Raw genomic sequence first — 21,306 nt, 5'->3', positions numbered from 1 at the left:
CTAAAATATTAAAGTTAGTAAATCACAAGACCAATTAGTAGATTAAACTATAGGATTGTATGCGACTAGTGTTGACAGATTTTTCTTAGGCAAGTGATATAGACGGGATCAAATCCTTTGTTTTGGTATCACCTCTAAAGCTTTAATAAGTATTTTTTTTTTTTTTTTTTTTTTTGGAAAACCAATTAAGTAAATAGTTGACATGCATAAGACAAGTGTCATAATTTGTTTTATGGCAATTATTGAATACTTGTACTATTTTTTTTTTCTAGTACTTGTACTATTCAAATAACAAAGTATACAAAGCCATAGGAATATAGGATACATAATTTTATATTAATATAGAATTTTATAATGCTATCTGTTTCTGAAAAGTTGACTCTTTTTCACGTAAACAATGGCTATACCATCATTTTCACAGATAATGATCAAGATAAGAGTGGCAGCTAAGAATAGGAATCTTTAAACCTTAAAACTATTGTGCATTTATATGTGACGCTTGAATAGTTTTAGACTTTTAATAACAGAGTATATATATAAAAAAATTTCAAATATTGGCAATTGTATCAATTATTAAATTTTGTAAATTCGAGATCATTTCAGGTCAAAATCCAACACTCGTCAAACTCAAACTCCCGGTGCCAAGCCTGTATACTTGGCACCGGCTATCTAAGAAAGAGGGAGAAGCAAACGTTCTCAAGTCTCAACAGGATGGGTTCTATTACATCTATCTAGAACCCAATCTCCCAATACAAAACTCCCAATACAAAGTTTCCATGTTAGCTTCCTCAACTTTTACATTTGCTAATTAGTTGCCAAGTCACCATCACAATTATGCTTAATTTTACAGAATTCGCGACTAGAAAACAGGGATCCAACCACCTATAAGAATGAGATGACCTTTTTGATTGAAATGAAGGGCACTTCTTTAAGGACAACCTGTCCCTCAAACATTCTCCACATTCCACAGCTAACTTGTTGATTCCTGTCATTCCATTATTAATTCATCTACCTAATGCAAACTAGATAAGTCAAACCCAGCTGTATTAAGGATACAACAAGAAAACATAGACAAGATAGAGCAACATTAAGGAAAGAAAAAGAAATAATAGAACATTTGTGGAAAAAAACAGCAGCTACTATACATGAAAAAGTTTTATCTAACAATATACATCAAATCCTAGCAACAAACTACACTCCCCATATGCCCTTCTCGACCAGATACAAACTCGCCTACATTCCTCCCTCTCGCGACAAAATATACTCAGTACAAAATTACACTGATTACAAAAACTAGGAAAATGGGTATACTGAGCTCCCGTCCACCACGATGATAGCCTGCAAAATTAACCGTAGCACATGCATGTCAGCCAATTAGCATATGATATTAAAAGGCTAGTAAAGTATGGCTTAAATTTCAGGCAATTGATCAGAAGCCTTAATCGACTTCAGACATAAAAGACAAGGTAGCACAATAAATAAAACAATAATCACAAACAATAATCCCAGTCAGTTTCCAATTTCAATTAGTACTCCGTGTCTCCGTAGAAGGGCTCTTGAATATACATTTAAACTGAACTCCAGTGAAGGGTCGTAATCAAAGTTGGGTGGAATCCAAGACTTTGAAAAGACTATTCTCCACCCCCCCCCCCCCTCTTCTTTTCCCGGAATCAAGGTTACAATTTTCAAAATTTCAGCTTGGTTTTATAAATGGTTAATAATAAAAAGTGTCACTATTTTATTACTGTATTGATAGATTTAATAAAATACTCATGAACTAATTGCTACATTTTAAAAAATAGACATCGAAGATCTTCTTAAGCCTATAATGTAAAGTACAAGTGAACAACACACCAAATTGCACAACTGTGGATGTGTAAGTTGTTTGATGCTTTTGTGATCTAGTTCAAGTGATTGCTAAAACCATTCCACACAAAATTTGAACATAGGCTCAGCATTGCAATAACAACATGCCATCACTATGTGTAAGCATATCATTTTCAACACCCATTGCTGTGTCACTGGAGCTCGCACAAACTGAAAACATTCATAGACAGCGACATACAACTACCATAACAAGAAATGAAAATTAATCATTATATTCTCCAAACAAACATTAGCATTTGACTCTCTTAGATAAGGGCATACTTAGTTGTTATTAGTAATTCAACTTCACAAACAAAGCACTCTTCACTAGTTAAGGGCTTTGGACAGAAATGTGAAAACTAACAGCCAAAAATAATATGTAAACACTATAAAATAAAGCTGCAGTATAAATGGTGTTAGGTTATAGACATACCGTGACTTCCTGAATGCTTTGACTTTGGAAGAGCAGGTAATGACATTTCTGCATATACAGCACAAAATAAATTAGGTGATATTGTCATATTTACACAGTAGTAGTGAGCCCAACTTAAAAAAGGAGCACACTTCAGATAGATAGGGGCATCTAATCACTAGCTCTACCATTTCCGAATAATACATCCCAAATTAAGTTGGAAGTATGTGGTATAATTTGATTTGACATGTTTTGGAGTGGAATATGGTTTCGTGAAATTCTTAGAATGCTTAGATGATTTGATATGCTTAGATGATTCATCCCCAAACAAAGGTCAATCAAATGGTTTTGTGAAATTCTTCGAATGCATATTGTTATGGCATGTTTTGGAGTGGAATATGGTAGGTTAAGTTTTCTTCATCTATCAGTACTAATGCCCATTGCCAATAAAGCCTCTGGATGAAGGATAGAGCACTTATCTGACCCTTGCAAAAAGAGAGGGAAGGATGACAATGATATTGGTTGACCCATAACATAGTAACAAACAAAACTAGAACTAGAGAGTTTTTTTTCCAATTTACCTGGAGCACACAGGGAAAAGGATGACATAGAAGATGATGAAGGCCAGGGAGCTCCGATATTGTCATTTAAGTCACAAGTGAAACTATAGCCTGTTACATTGTCATACACAATATCTGCTGGCTGACTTCGGAGTAGACAACCTGCATTTCCAGAAGAGTGAGAACCAGGTGTCAAAAGAACAAAAGGGGGCAAAAAAAAAAAGAGCAAAGTCAAAGCGCAAAATAACAAGGACAGACAGACAGTTTCTGACAAAAGGGGAAAAAGACGCAAGTTTCAAAAATTCATTGATGGAGCTCATTGAAACTCCATGGGAAAATCCATAGACATCATAGTCAATAAATATTACTCCCTCCGTCCCTTAATACAAAGCCTCTTTCTGGCATTTATTACTCACATAATAAAGAGAAAGAGGCTTTTATTTTAGGGACGGAGGGAGTATCATTAAAATACACATATCTCAGAGAAGAAAAAGTACAGACCTTGCTGCCCATATGCTGTTACTGCGTCATAGATCCATGCAAGGAAAATTATAAAGTCAGACTGATATAAAAAGAAGCAATACAGCTAAATAAATCAAAAATAGAGTTATCTTTGTACCTTGGATAGAAAAATCTTTCAAGTCCACATCACAAAGTTCATAAACATTTGCCATAACTCCGGCCTTCTGTAACATTGATGCAAACATAGTTGAACAAATGATAGCTTGCTTATTTGTAATCAGCATTTGCTTCTGAACCCCATTAATATAGCTATTTAAAGAGCTACAACAGGAAGGACCAGGAGCAGCTGTGTTACGGCATTGCTCAACTACTTCTAATGGATGTCTGAACTGCAACGGACAAACTACATAAAGAAACCACTAATTAGATGCTAAATAATTCAATTCAGCAAGAAATTATATCTCTCAAAAGATCAATAGCCCAGTTTGTAAAGTCGCCAAACTAAACTCTCAAGTCTAAACAATAACAATGACCTTTCGGCCGTACTCTTTGTTAATATAATGCAATAAAAGTTAATAATCCATGGAGTGTAATATGTACATAATCTATCATATCCTTATTTGCCTCCAGCTGCTCAGCAGGCATCACTAATCAGTCATCAATTTCAGTATGCAAGTACCTGAGATACAATCATGTCTCTATAGTGACACAGGGAAGAGCTAAATCAAAGACGGGCTTATTTGCTACTATATACTGGCACATGAAAATAATAAAGCCCTAAACTAATATATCAGCAAATTCAAAAAGTTGTTACTCATATGGATTTATATTATTTGAATTTACAACATGCATAAGTTGTTATCCTTGAAAAGTGAGATCATAAAACAGGCAGCAACATCAGAGAGACTATTATTGATAGATTAACTCAAAGTGTTATGACGATGATTCAGCTTGAAGCCAATAAAATATGTCAGTAAGAAAATAAAAAGTTCTTGGAATCCCTATTAAAAGCAGGTAAAACATGAAAAAGGAGAAAATTGAGAAGAAAGGAGCTCTCAAGACAATCTTAATTAACGCAGAGAAAACCTTTGCCTTCAATTAACACTGGGAAAGTGACAATAGATGGATGTTCAGAGCACTTCTATTTCCTCTGAACCCCTATACCTTTTCGCAAATAATCAATATTATCCTAAGGGACGATAAAGGAGATTTTTTTTCTTCTCAGTATTACCTTGATATAATGCAAAACAAAGATAAAGAAACCCATCTAGTATAAAGACATTATAACCAAAAAAAGAGCAAAAGAAGTCAAAAAGCAGACTCAAGATACTACATCTAATGGCAGTATTATGCTCAACACATCAGTAATACAAACATCAAATACTGTACCTTTATTGACTTTACAACTAGAAACTATCCTGAAAGCAGTATTTGCGGCATCTGCTGAAAGTTTCCTTGAAAGCCATGAAAACACAACTCCTCTACAATCATTAAGAGTGTCAATATTTATAGCTCCTCCTGCCGCATTTTTTCCATCACTGGCTGCTAGTTGTCCTGAGAGCTGAAGTGCAGCATCTGTAATTGCAGGTTGGCAAACAGGTCTACAGCACTCCTTTAGAAGGTCAACTGTGCTGCAGGAATCTAACAACAGACTTGTGTTCACAATTTTTTCAAACGAATTTACATCTTTCACAGGACAGGATCCCCCCGTAATATTTGATGGTTTAACAGAACAGAGCCGTGAAATGGAGCTATTTGCCCCTTTGCTAGCAAGAATGCTAATAATGTCTGAGAAACAATCATCAGCAGTAGCATCTTGAAAAACCAACTTATCGGAAATTGTGCTGTGGTAACCCTGGAAAATACGGAGCAGACTACTAAATTGGGGACAGCATATGACATTTCCAACATAGGATGCTAACGGTTGAGAACAATCAAGAGCAGTTCTCTCAATGACGTCTGATATGGCGGAGAAGTTTACAGGACATTTCCCCGTCAATACAGGCTTGTATATCATTGGAAATCTAGGATACATTGGAGGATTAGATTCATCGGGAATTGGATCATGAGGAATGACAGATGGTGATATCTGAATAGGTTGAAAAGCTCCTGTGGTCGGCAACTTATCAAGCTTATGATGAGAAGGAAGATGATGCTGTTCAGCTAGCACTTTTAAAAACACCGCATCTTCGAGCGTGGAAAACCAGATAGTAAATAACAATAACCTCTGGCATAAAGTACCTGCTATGAAAATTAAGAATGCATTGACAAGAGATGATGATTTAGTGAGATGAAATATACAGAGACATGCATATTTAGAACAAGAAGCTATAATATACAAAGCAGAACAACAACATAAGTTATGTAAAATCTAGCAACAACAAGCAGGATATAGTAAGCTATGTAAAATCTAGCAACAACAAGCAGGATATAGTAAGCTAAGATATGGATCCTCAACAAGGATATTCACAAAACGAAAATAGCAATACATGTATTTGATGAATAGTCTCCACTCACAATCCAGCAAAATCATCAACCAATTTTGAGACATCATCTACAACAATTTCCACATAGTCTATAGCAAAAAACATAAACAACAAGATCAAAATCTCAAGCAAAGCATTATATCATTTAATACGGACTTAAGAAGTTAGACACTACTGTGGTTTGAATGGCAGCAAATTATAGACAAATCATGATCACCACAGACAAAACATAAAACAGCTACAGCAAGTCAGCAAAATCAGAAGATCTCTTTACCCTTGAGACGATCCACCGTCCTTCTACAGTCCATAGTGCCACTAACCATTAGGCAACATCGAGATCCTCGAAGACACACCTTCAAGATATAAATTCGACGGTCCAATGACTTATCCGAGCCATAAGACAAAGCCTGTCCATAGTAGAACAATGAAGTTGAGCTTTGGCTAGTACATGAACTTAAAAATTACAGAAATACAATCTAAACTACAAAAATACCATATTAAACCATAAAATATTGTTACTTGGTTGCTCAAATATCAATCAAGTACATAAATTACATTTTTTTTTTACCAACACCTAATCTGACATAAACTGGGCATGGTAAAATTTACAATTCAAACTTAAAAATCACTAGTTTAGCTCAAGGACTAATCAAATTAACTTCTGAAACTGATAAATTTTACCATTTTCCCAGATAAGAAAAAAACAAAAACAAAAAAGACCCTTTTTATCAAACCAACTAGATTACCCAGATTATCAAATCAAATCCAAATCAAAAATTTCCCCAAACTAAGAAAATCACAAAAACCAAGAAAAAAAAAATCATGTCAAACATCTAAAACAAGATATAAAAACAGCAAAAAAAAATACAAAAATCTAATTGAAGAAGAGCTAAATATTGCATTAAACATAGAGAAACATACCTCAAATGAGAAAAGGCAACAAACCCAGAAAAAGGGAACCCCAAATGTGAATGATGATTTGTTAACGGCTGATTCCAGAAGATTCCTCTGTCAATGCAAACTATTCCTTTTAACTTTAATATAATGTAAAAAGGGAAGTTCTTTATTTTTAGGGTTTTACCCAAAAAAAACCCCAAATTGATTTCTTGATTTCACAATCAACCCAGAAACCAAAAATTTTGCTACAAATCTATGAACCCTAAAAAATTCTAGTCATAATTATTGGCGGGTAAGAGAGAGAAAGTGTTATTATCAGTAGTAGCAGTCTCTGTTGCAGAATAGTGCTTGCCTTTTTCTCTCTCTAGAAAGATGGTTTTGTGGGGAAGAGAGAGAAAGTTTACTTTCCTCTTTTAGAGAGAAAAACTGAAAAAGGGTACCCCAAATATTTTGGTAATAGTATCCCAAATCTTTTGGGTCATTTGATTAAGGTTACTGAAACCTGGTTTTTGGGGGTTGGATTAAGGAAGATGATGAGATTGTGAGCCATTGGATTCTGGCATTTGTTGGTCTAATTTTTACTGCTCAAGTGGGTCCATTAAGATAAAATAATTTGATTTCTTTAACAGCATGTTACATCATGTGATGTTGGATTATAATTGGTTTTAATCTACTTTTTTTTTTTTTAATTTTTTTTTTTTATTGTAGCATAACAATTCTTCATGGTTTATGGTTTATGGTTGTATAAAAATTAAAAATCTATAAATGTTAACTTAGTACTCCTTCCGTCCCAAAAAGAACGACCTATTTGGCCAAAACTTTGTCTAAAAAAGAATGACCCATTTGCATTAAAACACCCACCAATTTCATACAATAATTGTTCAAAATTAGCTTCCCCATATAAAAATTTGATTTTCCATGTTATTTTATTACTTTCGCTCTCTATTTTTTTACAAACGTCATGTAAATTTATCTTTCCAATATACTTTTACTTCTTTTTACTTAATTTCCTTAATACCCGCGTAATCAACCCAAAAAGGTCGTTCTTATTGGGACGGAGGGAGTACAAGTAATTGTGATACCTTAATTAATTGGATAGATGGATAATGCTAATTAAGGCCTTGTTCTTTAGAGTTGCTCTATACGGCTAAAATTTTACAATGCTTTGTTGAAATATGCTCTAGTCTATTAAGCCCTGCTCTGCCGACTCAATCTAATTTGCTATATATGATATGCTGCCACCTGCTATGCTCTGTGATGCTAAAATTTGCTCTACTCTGCCTAGGAGCTCAAAAGAGCTTTAAGTGTTAAAAATAATTCATTTATTGATAGCGTTGTGCAAGTAATACCTAAGAGATTTCAACTTCTAGATCTTTAAAGTCCTTAAATATATTTAATTGTTTGATTATAATGTCATTGTGTCACGTTTCATGTTGGGGACTTGATATCAGCAACACTATTTTATTTTATGTTTTTGTGAAGCAATAAGAGACTTGATTTTAAATAACCATAGTTACTTTTTTTTTTCAGTGTGCATCAAAAAAAAGTTTGTTTTAACCGAATCATATATAGTTTGCAACTAGATGTTACAAGGCTAATGAATTACGGAGTACCTAATTTACATTTCATATGTATTTTATGGTGTATCCTTATCATTTTTTTTCTATATACGGTATTATTTGGATCTTATTAAATCTATTTGAATTTTGAGTGTGTATGAGATTATTAGAGCTTATTCTGTCTAAGCTTATTTTATTTGAACTATTTTGACTTAAACAAAAGGAGAACATAGACTTAAATTAGCTTCATTTGATAAATTGCCTAGAAGTATGTGATATCACATTTGCCTCTCTAACTCATACAAGTCGTGCTTAATTGCTCATTATCCGCTAAGTAAAACTGATGTCTCCAAAGGAAAATCACTACAATGCAACCAACCAAAGGCAATGCCAATATTCTTATACTTTCCCTTTGGAGGCCACACACTTTCTTCCACACTATTTGAGTAAATTATTAGAAAAAGGTAAATCACTTAACAACTTGGACGAATTAACCTATAATTTAAATTTGTAATAAGTTAACAAAATATTCCACCAAATTTATCCATTCACCTAATATGGATCATCTTTAAAGTGTGTGTCAAAGTAGCGTGTTGAACAAAAATGGAAAAGTGCTTAAAAATTAAACGAGTCTTAACAAAAAATCATGCCCCAAAATAATGTTGCCGTGACTTTGATAACTTTTGTCGTAGGACAAGTGTCAATTACAAGCAAATCCTGAATTATGAACGCTTGATCTAAATAAGCCTTTTCTTTTCATATGTGCAACAAGTATTAAATATAGTTAATGTTAGGAAATAACACCCAATGATGCAATTTTGCACCAAAGCACGTGCATAAATATAAGTACGTACACATACAAGCATGGGAAGATGCCTTATATAGCCGCTATAGCATCAAGGAAATTGTGACCACAAGACTCCTTGCTCATGCTCAAAAGCCCTCCTTGTTTACACTCAACATCGTTGCACACGCCTTGTTATGAGAAGTTGAGAACGAGTAGTCGATGATGTTGAAGCAATACAAGCAAGAGTGACAATGATAATACAGTAAACCGAATTATAGGATATCAATATCAACAATTCTTGCAGGAATGATAATACAGTAAACCGAATTATTGGATACCTTTCTTAAAATAATCTCTTTAAAATTTGTTTTATTATACATTTGCAACATTACATATCAATTTAGAGCACCTACATAATATGATCTATTGCACAAGTTACATAATCTTAGTGGTATGCCAATATAACATGTAACATTGACGAACAACTTTATACTACAACGTACCTCATATCAAAGATTAAATTGAGTAATTGACAACATTTTTTTCTTAAAAAAAACTAATTTAAGGAAAGAAAAACACACCACTACACCTGTATTAATGTTGGAAGTTGTAATTACACCTAAACAAGATGATTTAATGCCAGGAGCTAAAATGGGTGATACTTTTTGGCCTTTTGCAAGTAAAAAAAAATGAAACAAAAGCCTTAAAATACAAGAAAAATAAAGGCAGATATATATAAAAATGGTCGTTACTCGTTACAGAGAAGTGTAACAAAAATGAAGAACACTGTCAACAACATCAACAACGACCCAGCTGATGATAATGATACCAACAAAGACCCTGTTGCTACTCTCGATTCACGCTTCAACCAAACCCTCAAAAGTGTTCAAGGGTACTTTTAATTTCTCTCATCTTTTTATATTTGTTGCTAAGATTTGATTTTTTGAACACCCTTGTTCATTAGATTTGATCTGTCTTTATAAATTCATAATTTTTGATAATTTGCATGATTTTTTTTGAGTTTTTCTTGTAATTTTTTGAATACCCATTTGGGAAAAGTTCTCAGATCTCTTTTGATTCTGTGTGAGATTAGATGGGTGTTGTTGCTTTTTGGGTGTTCTTGATTTATGTGAAAATTGTGGTTAGAATTATGAGCAAATTTCCCTTTGTTCATCGACTGATCTTTCATTTTTATCTATATTGTTTAAGTTCAATGTTTTGGTTAATTCACAATTCACAAGTAGGCTTAGTTAACTGGATTTCTGGGTTTCTCCAGATACACGCATTTGTTCCTTTTCATTGTTATTTTTTATAACATATAAAAAAAATAAAAAATCACTATACTAGGGCAACTATGCTTTATGGAATTTGTGCGGTTCATTGTACATTAAGAAAGGATTCTACTTTATAATGTACTCTCTTGCCGTCTGATCCGAATTCAGCTATTCGAATGTTATGGGGGGTCTTTAACCATCTGAAATCTGATATTTTGATGTAGAATTTTATTGTCATTTGGTAAGTACATTGATTGATTATTGTAGATTGAAAGTGAGGTAAAAATGATTGGAATTTGATTGTTTGCATAGAGATGCTTATTCATACTTGATGGAAACTTGGACTGCATCTTCTGTTTGCAAAATAGTATTAGTATGAATGTATGAGACTTGGCTTTTTTACTTCATTATAAATGTTGCATCACTTTTATGTTCTTAAATTGCTATTTGTATTGCCCTAGAATCAGAGTATCGAGCTTATTGCCTTTAACTTAAGTATGTAAAGACATGGTTTAGAACTGGTTTTATGCTGTGCATTCTCTTACTTCTGATATGGTTCATTACAGGCTTCTTAAAGGACGTAGTTTTCCTGGTAAAGTATTGCTGAGTCGCCGAACAGAACCTTTTGACACCTCTAGCATACATGGCTCTCCCCGGGGATACGAAAGGAGTTACTCTCAAAATGATGCTGGACCAAGTGAACAGGAGGATAAATTTGTTGAGGCAAGATGAATGGAATCTCTCCTTGTGCACTTTCATTTGTTTGTGGCTTATGGTATTATTGAACCAATTTTAAATATATGATTTTGGATGCAGGAACAGTCTCCAAGTGCTGATAGTAATGAGTCTAATGACTCTGCTCTCAGTAAGTCAAAACCTTCACCGTCTCCTGTCAATTCATCCAAAGAGTCCCAGAAGACTTTGTTGAGCGCAAGAGCTACAGATACTGCAAGGGTTATGAAGTTTAAAAAGGAGCTTTCGGCACCAACAGTTACTTTAGGTACGATAACAATTCATAGTGTCATACTAGAATGTTGGTTGCTTATTATTTGTCAGACAAGAGTATAGAGCTATACGTGTTATTTAGATATGCACCCGTGAATAAAATAACCTTGTAGTAGGTTTTATTGTTTTAACCCCTATTTAGAATTTTAGATAGTGTAACTCCAGTTCTTAGTCAAAAATTATTGAATAGGAAGCTGCCTAAGGTTGCTGCTGTAGATTACTTCTTGTTTGAACTGTTGGCTAGCCAGTACAAGTCTGTGGCTCACCTTGAAGGCTAAAGGGAGAGTCTTTTCTCTGTAGTAATTGGTCTTTGTGTGGGACCTCTAGGGAGCTGCCTATACTTGCAGGCTTTTGTTACATGCTCCTCTGGCTACAGCAAGAATATGCTTTGAAGTAATAGTATATGCATTGTTTTGAAGCATAAACATTATAAAATTAATGTTGGGCTCATTGTGTCACATGTTTTTTAGCTCATGCTACCTCATTGTAGGTTAATCTTTTGTTAGGTTAGATCATCACTGGTTGAACTAACTTGTGTTTGGTCCTTTTCTCTTGTAAGTGGGATTTTGACTTAACTTGCTTGATATAAATGCGTTTTTCCAAATTCCTGTAAAGTTGTAAATAGCTGATTTTTTTATGGAGGCTTTTGTGTCTCAAATAACTAATTAATTATTTTCTTTTATTATGGAGCTTCTTTTGTGACACAGCTCCTACTAAACTTCTCTACGAGCTCTGTTATTGGTTGTCATAGATACTAGGTTTAGGAGCAGGGGCAAATGCAATTTGAAAAATGTACTCTTGGGATGGGTAGAGGATTTCATTGTCCTGGATTACTAAAACATCTTTGCCTGAATCAAATACATTGTCTTTTAATATCTATAATTTCAAATGGATGATCTGTCAGGTGCTCCTTTGCATGTTCCTAATTTGTTTGGTGGGGATTGATTATTATTACGTGTTGATGTCTGAAGTGAGTGTTTGATATATCTCAAGCTGTCTTACTTCTGAATGCCTGTCTACGAATTTGTAAATTTCATTATATTACATATATAGTCTGCTTATGGTTCTAGTATCTGATTTAGGAATCTCCAATAGCTCTTTCTTGCTTTACTCAATTGATATTTTGAGCTCTGAATATGAACTATCAACTCATAGAATTTCCTTCTAATTGTTTTCCATTTTGCAGATAAACTACGGGCACTAGCTTGGAATGGCGTGCCATCTTACATGCGGCCTGTTGTCTGGAGACTTCTTTTGGTAAGATTATACTATATGATTATCTGTTTCATTGTTAAGAACTCAGTGGCACATTCCTTCACATGTATGGCCCAGGTTCTGACCCTTCTTTTAGCTTTTAGCAGCAATAAGATATTGAAATTTGGGAGGCATAAGAAGTCAGAACACATTTAGCAACTTCATCATATATGCAAGGTCTTTTTTTTTTTTTTTTTTTTAATTTTTTTTTAAAGGAACATCATATATGCAAGTTGAGTTTGTAGAACGTGTAGCCGATGTGGGTATGCATAAAGCTGGTTAATACCCTAGAAAATTTGAAGATCTGGGTTGTAAGTTGTAGTATTTACAGAGTTGTGTTGTAGGTAAAAAGCAACTTTGAGGCAAAGAAAGAGAAATATTTGTGTTTTCTCCGTATGTAAAATTGTTAACCATAGTTTCTTCTTGGGTTGTAAGTTGAATTACTTACAGAGTTGTGTTGTGAGGAAAAAGAGCAACTTCAAGGCAAAGAAAAGGCAATATATGTGCTCACTTCATCTGCTTAATCATTTCCCCTAGTTTTTCTTGTTCATTGATAATTCTCGGACAAGTGAGAATTGTTGGTGCCATAGAGGCTTAGAGTCATGAGTATCTTGTCTGCATATTTTGTCTGTCAATGCTTATTCTCAGGGCCAATCGGTGACCTCTTTTTTTTTTTTTTTTTTTTTTTTTTTTTTTTTTTTTTTTTTTGAAGCTGTAAACACTTTGCACTATCTTTACTTAGTCAATGATACAAGATTGAAAGGATAAGCACGTAAGCTTCAAGCATTTGTTCCTACCAAATCCTTCTAGTGCAAGTGATCTCAGTTCCTTACTACCTTGCATTCTAGTTTTCCATTTCTCCAATGTTTCTAGGTGATACTCCCACCTAATTTTGTAATCAGAGTCTTTACTAGTTGAAACTCGAAAGTATTGGTAATTTTCTATTTGAGGTAGAGTGCATTTACTGGGACTTATAACATACTGCATTATGTCCCAAGCTATGACATATAACGTAGTTTTTTGTAAATTAATTCTTGCATGTAACAAGAATTCAAAAGTAGTCAATGTCTTTGTGTGCGTTGAGAGAACCATGCATTATTGCATTCACAAGTAGTCATGATGTCTCACATTTTTGTACTCTACAAATTTTAAAAGGATATCTTTTATTATTTGGTAAATATAAACTATAAAGCAATATCTTCTGATTTTGTTTTTTTTTTCTAATGGTGAGGGCTCAAGTTGTTAATTGCACAGCACAAATCCTGAAATATGTTTTAATTTTTTGTTTCTGCTTGCATATTTATTCAGTTGTAAAACGAATTAATGGATGTATTTTAATTGGTTATAAGTTTGAGCATGAACTGACAACAGGGATATGCACCACCTAATTCAGATAGAAGGGAAGGAGTTCTGAGAAGGAAACGTCTCGAGTATCTTGACTGTGTGGCACAGTATTATGATATCCCAGATAGCGAACGTTCAGATGATGAAATCAACATGCTTCGCCAGGTTTGTTCTATTCTTTTTTCATGTTCTTTCTAGAGTCGTGATTAATTCTGCTTTCTCATGGGCTTGCTTTGTTGTTGACAGATTCAAGTTGACTGTCCCAGAACGGTACCTGATGTAACTTTCTTTCAGCAACCTGCTGTCCAGAAGTCTTTGGAGCGGATACTCTACAGTTGGTCTGTAGTAATTTCTATTTCCTCTATTTCATCTATTGACTTGGCAAGATCTTATGTCTGAGTGCTGAATATTTTTTGAGATACATGTGACCTATTTTACAGAAAAAAAACAGTACTTTGTATTCATTGTTGACGTGTTAAATGAGGGCTTTGCGAGCATTGTATAATCAATAATTTTCTTTAATCTACATTCTGTTCTTGGTTGTTGATATGTTTCAATATCCTCTAGTGTTCTTATGCTCATTTCAGCATGATAAATTGTCTCACCAGGGCCATCCGTCATCCTGCTAGTGGATATGTTCAAGGAATAAATGATCTTGTGACACCATTTCTGGTTGTATTCTTGTCCGAACACTTAGAAGGAAGCATTGACACTTGGTCATCTTTGGACCTATCCAAAGATAAAATTGCTGATGTTGAGGCTGACTGCTATTGGTGCCTCTCAAAATTGCTAGATGGTATGCAAGACCATTACACATTTGCCCAACCAGGAATCCAGAGACTTGTTTTTAAACTAAGAGAACTGGTTCGGAGGATTGATGGTATGTCTTTGTCATTAGTTCCCTACTTTTTTTTGCCATTTTTTTTTCATTCTCATTATGCTTGTATGTTTTTTCTCCCGTGCATCTTTAAAATCATTACACTGCTCACCATTACAGTGTGTTTGGATATTAAAAAGGGAAGGAAAAGAAAGGGAGGGAGGGAAAGGGAGGGGAAGGGAAGGGGAGGGAAAAAAGATGAGTTTTAATCTCTCCATTGCTATAAAAATTCAATCCCTCCATTTCTCTCCTCTCCAATTCCCTTCCTTTCTCATTTGTATCCAAATGAAAGATAATCAATCCCTTCATTTCCCTTCCCTTCCTTTCCTTCAATCCAAACACACCGCTAGGCTCCTTCAGGCACTAACATTCATAAGAGTGGTTTCCATCTATGTTACTTGGACTCGGATGAAGTGTCAAATTAGACATGGGTGTCTAAGTATCGGACTCGCCCATTTTCTTGAAAAAAGTTGTGTTTTTAGTTAAAAACAAAGTGTCCAAGTGTCGGTGTCCGGACACGTGAGGTAAATGAAAGAGTCTGAGTAACATAGGTTTCCATTTTACTCTAATTAGAATTAACACTTCGTTTAGATAGTAGGAAATGAAAGGAAAAGAAGAGAAGAGAAGGGAAAAGGGCAATTTCTCTTGTTTGGGTAAAGGATTGGGGGAAGGGGGAGGAGAGGGAGGGGGTCCAAAATCCCCCTCTTTAAAAAGCAACATTCTCTCCAAAATTGGAGCGAGTTGAAGGGAAATTGGAGCTCACCTTTCCCCTTCCTTTCTCTTCCCTCCCTTTCCTTTCCTTCCTTCTTTGCTATCCAAACAAAGCATCAAGGATAGACATTAATCATTTAATATTATGGTCAATCTCTATGGGAGGCTAATGCAAGTACCTTTTGGGGATTAGAGCATTAGTGTATTATTGTTTTTGTACTCACTTACAATTTGTCACGTTTACACCCTTTTGCTATGAATATTTGATTCATGTCCAGTTATGTAAAGTTTTACTTAGCAGCTAGCTTAATCTTTAGTTGCCACCAATAGGTAATTGGTAAATGGTTACTAACTACTATGTGAGTAGCTAAGTTTGCGAAGATGTCATAATATACTTAGAATTTAGAAAACAGTTGATTCTGCATTTGTTTGGAGTTGCATTCCAACATTGTTCTTCCACTATGCACGCAAAAAAAGCTATTTCACATTTCTTTTTTCATACATAATAAATTTTTATGTGGTGTCTGCAATTTCAATGTTCAAAGTTCCTCATTATATTTCTTGACGGGTTATGAAGTTGGAACATATACATAATTAATACAAAGAAGAAAATAGGATTACATGTATGATATATCTATGTTTTGGTGAAGTTCCTTTTTGTTACTAACAAAATAAATGTATGGAAATCTTCATAAAAACGTTTTGTACAGGCCTTCTTGGCCGTGTTTTAGAACATGTTGTTTCATCCTAATTGTAATTAAGTTGTGGAGGGGGAGGCTCTTTGTCAATTACTCAAATCCCAGCAACCACCCCCCCCCCCTCTTACCCCCTCTTTTCTGTGCTTCGAGTGGCCTTCTTTCACGAGGAAGACTGATTTAGTGTGTTTAACAACAACACCCCCCCCCCCCCCCCCCAAAAAAAAAAATAAAAGAGAAAGGAAAAGAGACTCAGAGGAAGTTTAACAGGTTTTTTTCCCTCATACAATGCAAAGGGAACCAAATTCAAGAAAAACAACATATTCTGTGGGGTTGCTATCATACATTCATTACGTCTCTCTCTCTCTCTCTCTTTCTCAAAAATTGTCTCATTCATTTCTTATTTTACCAATCAGAACCTGTTTCAAAACATATGGAAGAGCACGGTCTTGAGTTCCTCCAGTTTGCGTTTCGGTGGTTCAATTGTCTTCTAATACGTGAGGTTTGTGCTCTCATCTTCTAATGTTTGCTAAAATTTTTCTGGATTGGATTTAAGAGAAAAAGGAAGAGCTGCATATCAAATAAGACAGATATCAATAATATATTATGCTATCTAAGTCGTCAGACCTTAACGTTGACACTGGACTAGCTTTCCTGTGTGAATTGACAGAATAAATATTTTTTTTGTTAGATTCCATTTTCCCTCGTCAATCGCCTTTGGGATACATATCTTGCAGAAGGTGATGCACTCCCTGATTTTCTTGTGTACATAGCAGCCAGTTTTCTATTAACTGTAAGTTGACTTTACTGGTTTATCTTCCAAGAATAAGAGTACAAGTTTTGCCAATTGTTTTAGTTGATCTATGATACATCATACATGCTTAGCGTTTGGAAGACTCTTAACTTTGGTCCATGTATTTCACAGTGGTCCGATAAGATCCACAAGCTTGATTTCCAGGAGATGGTGATGTTCCTTCAGCACCTCCCAACTCTCAATTGGCAAGATCAAGAATTGGAGATGGTGCTTTCAAGAGCTTATATGTGGCATACCATGTTCAACAGTTCTCCGAGCCATTTAGCTAGCTAGTCAATGCGGCAAAATATATATTTTGACATGTTTAGTCCTGTATGTTCCCTATTGTGTTCATCTAGTGGTAAAGATCAGATCACACTGTTGATAATTTGGCCCTGTACCATTTGTGTTAGATTACATGATTCTTCATGATATGTAATCAATGGCATGTTTCATCTAATCAAAGTACCTTACTTTTTCAATACTTGTGATTGTAATTCGATTTCAATTCAATAGATGAGGGAAATACAGATGAGAGTATGATTCTACTTGGCAAAATATCATATTTTTCGTCGTAAGTACTTCAAAGAACCTTGTGAATCAAACATTTGTTTCTATTATCCTATACCCAATTCCCTTTTGTTAAGTTCTAGACAGTTTGAAAATGTCTTGATCCAACAAAAGTAACCTAGAAGTTCTTCTCTTTTTTCTTTTTCAATAGGAAGGTCTTGCAGTATCACCAATGTTACACAGAATTTTACTCCACTAGTACTACCAAAGCAAAGGATAATGTCTGGTAACATAAAACAGTACACACTAGACAGTTCATAGCAGGGATTATAGAGCACAACTTTTCTTCCCTCCTCGGGTTGATGTCTCTGAAGTCTGAACCAAGAGCAATCACTTCTTAGCTCAGCTAATTCTTAGAAAAACACTTGCATTTCAAGGTAACATCAAAGAAATGTCTGTAACAGCGGACCAGATATTTGTAGAAACAGAAATATACCACGTATGAGTGACTTCAGTAGAGCCGAAGTTGAAGATAAAACAAATTTACACTATTACAGCTCAAATGCAGACAACTATAGAATTTCTTTGAATTTTCCTTTCTTCTACAAGGCTAAAACTATACACAGTCTGCTGTCTCTGCACAGTCCTACCACATGTAAAACCATAATATGAAATCAGACGATGCTAAGATCTCTTCCATATTTTTTTTCTACTTCTTCAAGAAATTTTTCTGGTTCATCGACATATTCTTCAAAGTCTCTTTTCACTGACGCTGCTAGCTCTTCTTTGCCAGCTTTTTCTAGATTTCTTACCATAATCATCAATGTTAGCTTATCAGGTATACAACCAGAAGCTTTCATCTCATTATAGGTTTCCACCGCCTTTTCCACCATGTCTACTTGGAAATAAGCACCGATCAATTCAGTATATGCTCTTACATCAGGTTGTAAACCCTCTTTTTTCAGTTCATCAAAAAGCTCTTCAGCCTTATGAATCAGCTTGTTCTTTCCCAGCAGTAGAATCATGTCGTAGTATAGGGGGAGATCTGGCTTGTATTCCTTCTTCACAAAGTCGAACACCTAGAGTCCTGATTTCAAATCAGATGAGATACACAACAGCAAACTGTACCGGAAGAAGTTCTTAACATATACGTATTGATGATGAAAAGGAGAAAAGGGATTACAAAACCATGATGTGCTTTCTTAGGGTTATGAAGAAATGATTTCGGGCAGGGACATGAAAGTTAAACAGAAAAGAAAAAGGGACAATCAGATGCCAATTCTGCAAATATCATGCCTCGGCTATTTTAGATTTGCTATGCATCATCAAAGAAAATATTGAAGCAGCATCAAGTTGTCCCTTATAAGTATGAAATCTTGAAAATAATCAAAACTATAAACCTCAAACATGGAAATCTTATGAAAACTCAACAAAAGACAAACTCCAAGCACTGAAAGTCCATCTCAGATAGAAATTCTCTTACTGCTTCCTAGACATAATGGACGAGTCTGATAGTAAACTTAAGCACCCGAAGCAACCTTTGAATACACTTCTATTGTCTAAGATCAGACAAGACACAATGAAGAGTAACTGCAGCTTTTTCACTATACAGACAGATCTGCATACATGCATAACTAGAAACGTATGTTTCAACTAGTCTCAAGAACAAGATTTTCGGTCCTCTAGTTGGTCGAAGGAGCCAATTACTAAATCAAGGAACTATTTGACAATTGGCATTCAAATTCAAGTGAAGTAATTCAAATGGTAAACTAGTAGAGTAGAAGTTTTCAGTAATCCATTTTCTTTTTTTTTTTTTTTTGAACTGTAATGCTATCTAAAATGACAAGCTATTTCATCTACTGTAGATTAAATAAATTCCAACCAGCTGATAGTTGAAGAATTTCCCCTTCTCCAAAACTTTTGCTAATAAGGAGTAATTATTTTTTTTTTTTTTTTTTTTTTTTTTTTTTTTTTTAAAAAAAAAAAAAAAAAAAACCATCTAATTGAATTCTTGTATAGGTTTCAGCTATTTCAATTACTAATTTAACCAGATAATTATATTCAAACAATTGCCTAAACAGTCTAACATTCAAGTATAAAACAGGCCAATTTTTTCCCCCACTTAATCTAATAATTTATCCACCAATTACACCACCCAAACCCATAAAGGCATAAACAATTATCAATAATATAACCATTTCAACCCAAGTTACGATTATCATTGATAGCACCATTTCGAATTCAGTTGTCGCATTACTAGTTCAAATTACACTATCAACACGACTATTAATTCCGGACCGAAGGAGAAACAAAGAAAAGATTAAAACTTTGAATTAAAAAGAGAGAAAGAAATGACCTGAAGAGCTAAATCCAAGTGATTCTGTCTCTGAAGTTCAGTCAAAGTATCCAACAAATCAGCCTTTAATAAACGAGTAAGTCTGGTATGAATTACATGCTGCAATTTATCAGGAGATTTGGCAAGTTTAAGGGCATGAACAGCTTGAATGGCTTCAGTGGAAAGAAAGCTTGACCTCCATAATGGTTTTTTGGGTCCAATTTTTCTCAAACCACAAGTAATTGTTCTTGTTTTTGTTCTTGTTGAGAAAGTTGAGAAACCCAGATGTAGAATGCTGGGAAATTGGTGGGTTTGGGTGTGATTTGAAGGGTGTTTTTGAGGGATGTTCAATTGGGTGAATTGGAGTTTCAGAGTGTTCATTTCATTCAAAAGTTCAAAGTGTGTGAGAGAGAAGTGGGGAATTTAGGAGATGAGACAGGAATTTGGTGGTTTCTCTTTTGGCCAAAAACTCTACAAGTAAATACTAAGGGCCTATTCGGCTATTCTCATCGATTGAATTGAGTTGAAGTGAACTGAATATTTTATAAGAGAAGGAAATTAGAAGCTGAACTGAACTGAACTGAATTTCAACATAGGAGAACCGACCCTTCTACTTCAGTTCAATTTAGTTCATAATTTTCACATCTCATAAAATATTTAGTTTAGTTCAGTTTAGTTCAACTCAGTTTAGTAAATTAGAACATGCCCAAAGAATAAGTAATTCCTAGGTGTGAAAGGTTTAGGGTTGTTCATCGACTCAAGACTATGTTGAATTGGGTTAAATTGAATTGGACTGAATTTAAAAATGTGAAACATAATTCGTGGTATTTTGAAATCAACCAAGTTTTATAAAGGGATCAAAACTGGAGTGAATTGATATTGTCGATCTAGTCTAAATAAAGTTGGTTTTGATCGGTTTTATACAATTTTTCTTAGCTTTATTATTTCATATAATAATATGGACTTTTTAAAATGAAACTGATTATTCAATTTTTTTTAAGGGAATTATTTTAGACGTTTTATTATTTCATTTTAACCTTAAAAAGAATCGAGATGATCCAAAATCGATGTAAATGGTTTGGTTCATCCCGGGCTTTCTTTGATGTGATTGAGTTTTTGTATATGTTAGTGTATTCATACACCTATTAAACTGTTGATTTGAATTAAGTATCAGTCGGATTGACATTGTTTGTCATGTACATATTGATTTTGGTTCAGACTGGGTTTTCATTGACGTGATTAAGTTTCCGTATGTTTGGGTGATATTCATACACCTATCAAACGTTGTTTTAAATTAAGAACCATTTAGATTGGATTGGTTTCTTATGTTCACATCCGTTTTGGTCAAACCGAGTTTTCTTTATTTTTTTGAAGACTAGACCGAGTTTTCTTTGACGTATTTGAGTTTTGTACATATAAGTGGTATTTATACACCTTCCAAATTGTTGGTTTAAAATAATTACTAGTGGAATTGATTTG

The 21,306-nt window shown here is 34.4% G+C and overlaps 3 protein-coding genes across 5 annotated transcripts; 1 reads left to right on the top strand and 2 right to left on the bottom strand.

Moving 5' to 3' along the window:
* Window positions 1-1,068: 1,068 nt before the first annotated feature.
* Window positions 1,069-7,152, bottom strand: LOC145607957 (putative GPI-anchored protein At1g61900). Of its 3 annotated transcripts, none has more exons than XM_081663550.1 (8): window positions 6,708-7,152; window positions 6,061-6,193; window positions 4,690-5,544; window positions 3,458-3,703; window positions 3,340-3,360; window positions 2,860-3,000; window positions 2,300-2,347; window positions 1,069-1,338 (listed from the first exon to the last, which is right to left on the bottom strand). In XM_081663550.1, the coding sequence occupies exons 2-8, from the start codon at window positions 6,107-6,109 to the stop codon at window positions 1,265-1,267; spliced, it is 1,434 nt and encodes a 477-aa protein (XP_081519676.1). In that variant the 5' UTR covers window positions 6,110-6,193; window positions 6,708-7,152; the 3' UTR covers window positions 1,069-1,264. The 3 variants fall into 3 exon arrangements, with proteins under 3 accessions (XP_081519676.1, XP_081519678.1, XP_081519677.1); XM_081663552.1 differs by having other exon boundaries at window positions 3,340-3,354; XM_081663551.1 differs by having other exon boundaries at window positions 4,690-5,541.
* A 2,574-nt stretch (window positions 7,153-9,726) lies between these two features.
* On the top strand, window positions 9,727-17,466 carry LOC145608473 (uncharacterized). Its single transcript, XM_081664088.1, has 10 exons — window positions 9,727-9,921; window positions 10,870-11,026; window positions 11,120-11,303; window positions 12,495-12,565; window positions 13,934-14,071; window positions 14,153-14,244; window positions 14,515-14,786; window positions 16,606-16,691; window positions 16,881-16,982; window positions 17,115-17,466. The coding sequence occupies exons 1-10, from the start codon at window positions 9,806-9,808 to the stop codon at window positions 17,274-17,276; spliced, it is 1,380 nt and encodes a 459-aa protein (XP_081520214.1). The 5' UTR covers window positions 9,727-9,805; the 3' UTR covers window positions 17,277-17,466.
* Window positions 17,467-17,899: 433 nt separating this feature from the next.
* On the bottom strand, window positions 17,900-20,267 carry LOC145608613 (uncharacterized). Its single transcript, XM_081664227.1, has 2 exons — window positions 19,849-20,267; window positions 17,900-18,571 (listed from the first exon to the last, which is right to left on the bottom strand). The coding sequence occupies exons 1-2, from the start codon at window positions 20,206-20,208 to the stop codon at window positions 18,167-18,169; spliced, it is 765 nt and encodes a 254-aa protein (XP_081520353.1). The 5' UTR covers window positions 20,209-20,267; the 3' UTR covers window positions 17,900-18,166.
* Between the last annotated feature and the right edge of the window lie 1,039 nt (window positions 20,268-21,306).

The sequence above is a fragment of the Chenopodium album genome, chromosome 23 (genome assembly GCF_948465745.1).
Source record: "Chenopodium album chromosome 23, dcCheAlbu1.1, whole genome shotgun sequence".
NCBI classification, from domain to species: Eukaryota; Viridiplantae; Streptophyta; class Magnoliopsida; order Caryophyllales; family Amaranthaceae; genus Chenopodium; species Chenopodium album.
Note: the sequence above shows the minus strand (reverse complement) of the source record. Positions and strands in the feature narration are given on the sequence as shown.

What these genes read in the sequence shown, in the direction of transcription:
- LOC145607957 (XM_081663550.1), bottom strand. Translation starts at nt 6,109, where the DNA reads ATGGTTAGTGGCACTATGGACTGTAGAAGGACGGTGGATCGTCTCAAG. An exon ending in CTTTTCCCTGTGTGCTCCAG is followed by an intron (nt 2,348 to 2,859) that starts GTAAATTGGAAA and finishes CTGTATATGCAG; the next exon opens with AAATGTCATTACCTGCTCTT. An exon ending in AAAGCATTCAGGAAGTCACG is followed by an intron (nt 1,339 to 2,299) that starts GTATGTCTATAA and finishes TTAATTTTGCAG; the next exon opens with GCTATCATCGTGGTGGACGG.
- LOC145608473 (XM_081664088.1), top strand. Translation starts at nt 9,806, where the DNA reads ATGAAGAACACTGTCAACAACATCAACAACGACCCAGCTGATGATAAT. An exon ending in TTGTCTGGAGACTTCTTTTG is followed by an intron (nt 12,566 to 13,933) that starts GTAAGATTATAC and finishes AACTGACAACAG; the next exon opens with GGATATGCACCACCTAATTC. An exon ending in AAATCAACATGCTTCGCCAG is followed by an intron (nt 14,072 to 14,152) that starts GTTTGTTCTATT and finishes TGTTGTTGACAG; the next exon opens with ATTCAAGTTGACTGTCCCAG.
- LOC145608613 (XM_081664227.1), bottom strand. Translation starts at nt 20,208, where the DNA reads ATGAACACTCTGAAACTCCAATTCACCCAATTGAACATCCCTCAAAAA. An exon ending in ACTTGGATTTAGCTCTTCAG is followed by an intron (nt 18,572 to 19,848) that starts GTCATTTCTTTC and finishes TCAGGACTCTAG; the next exon opens with GTGTTCGACTTTGTGAAGAA.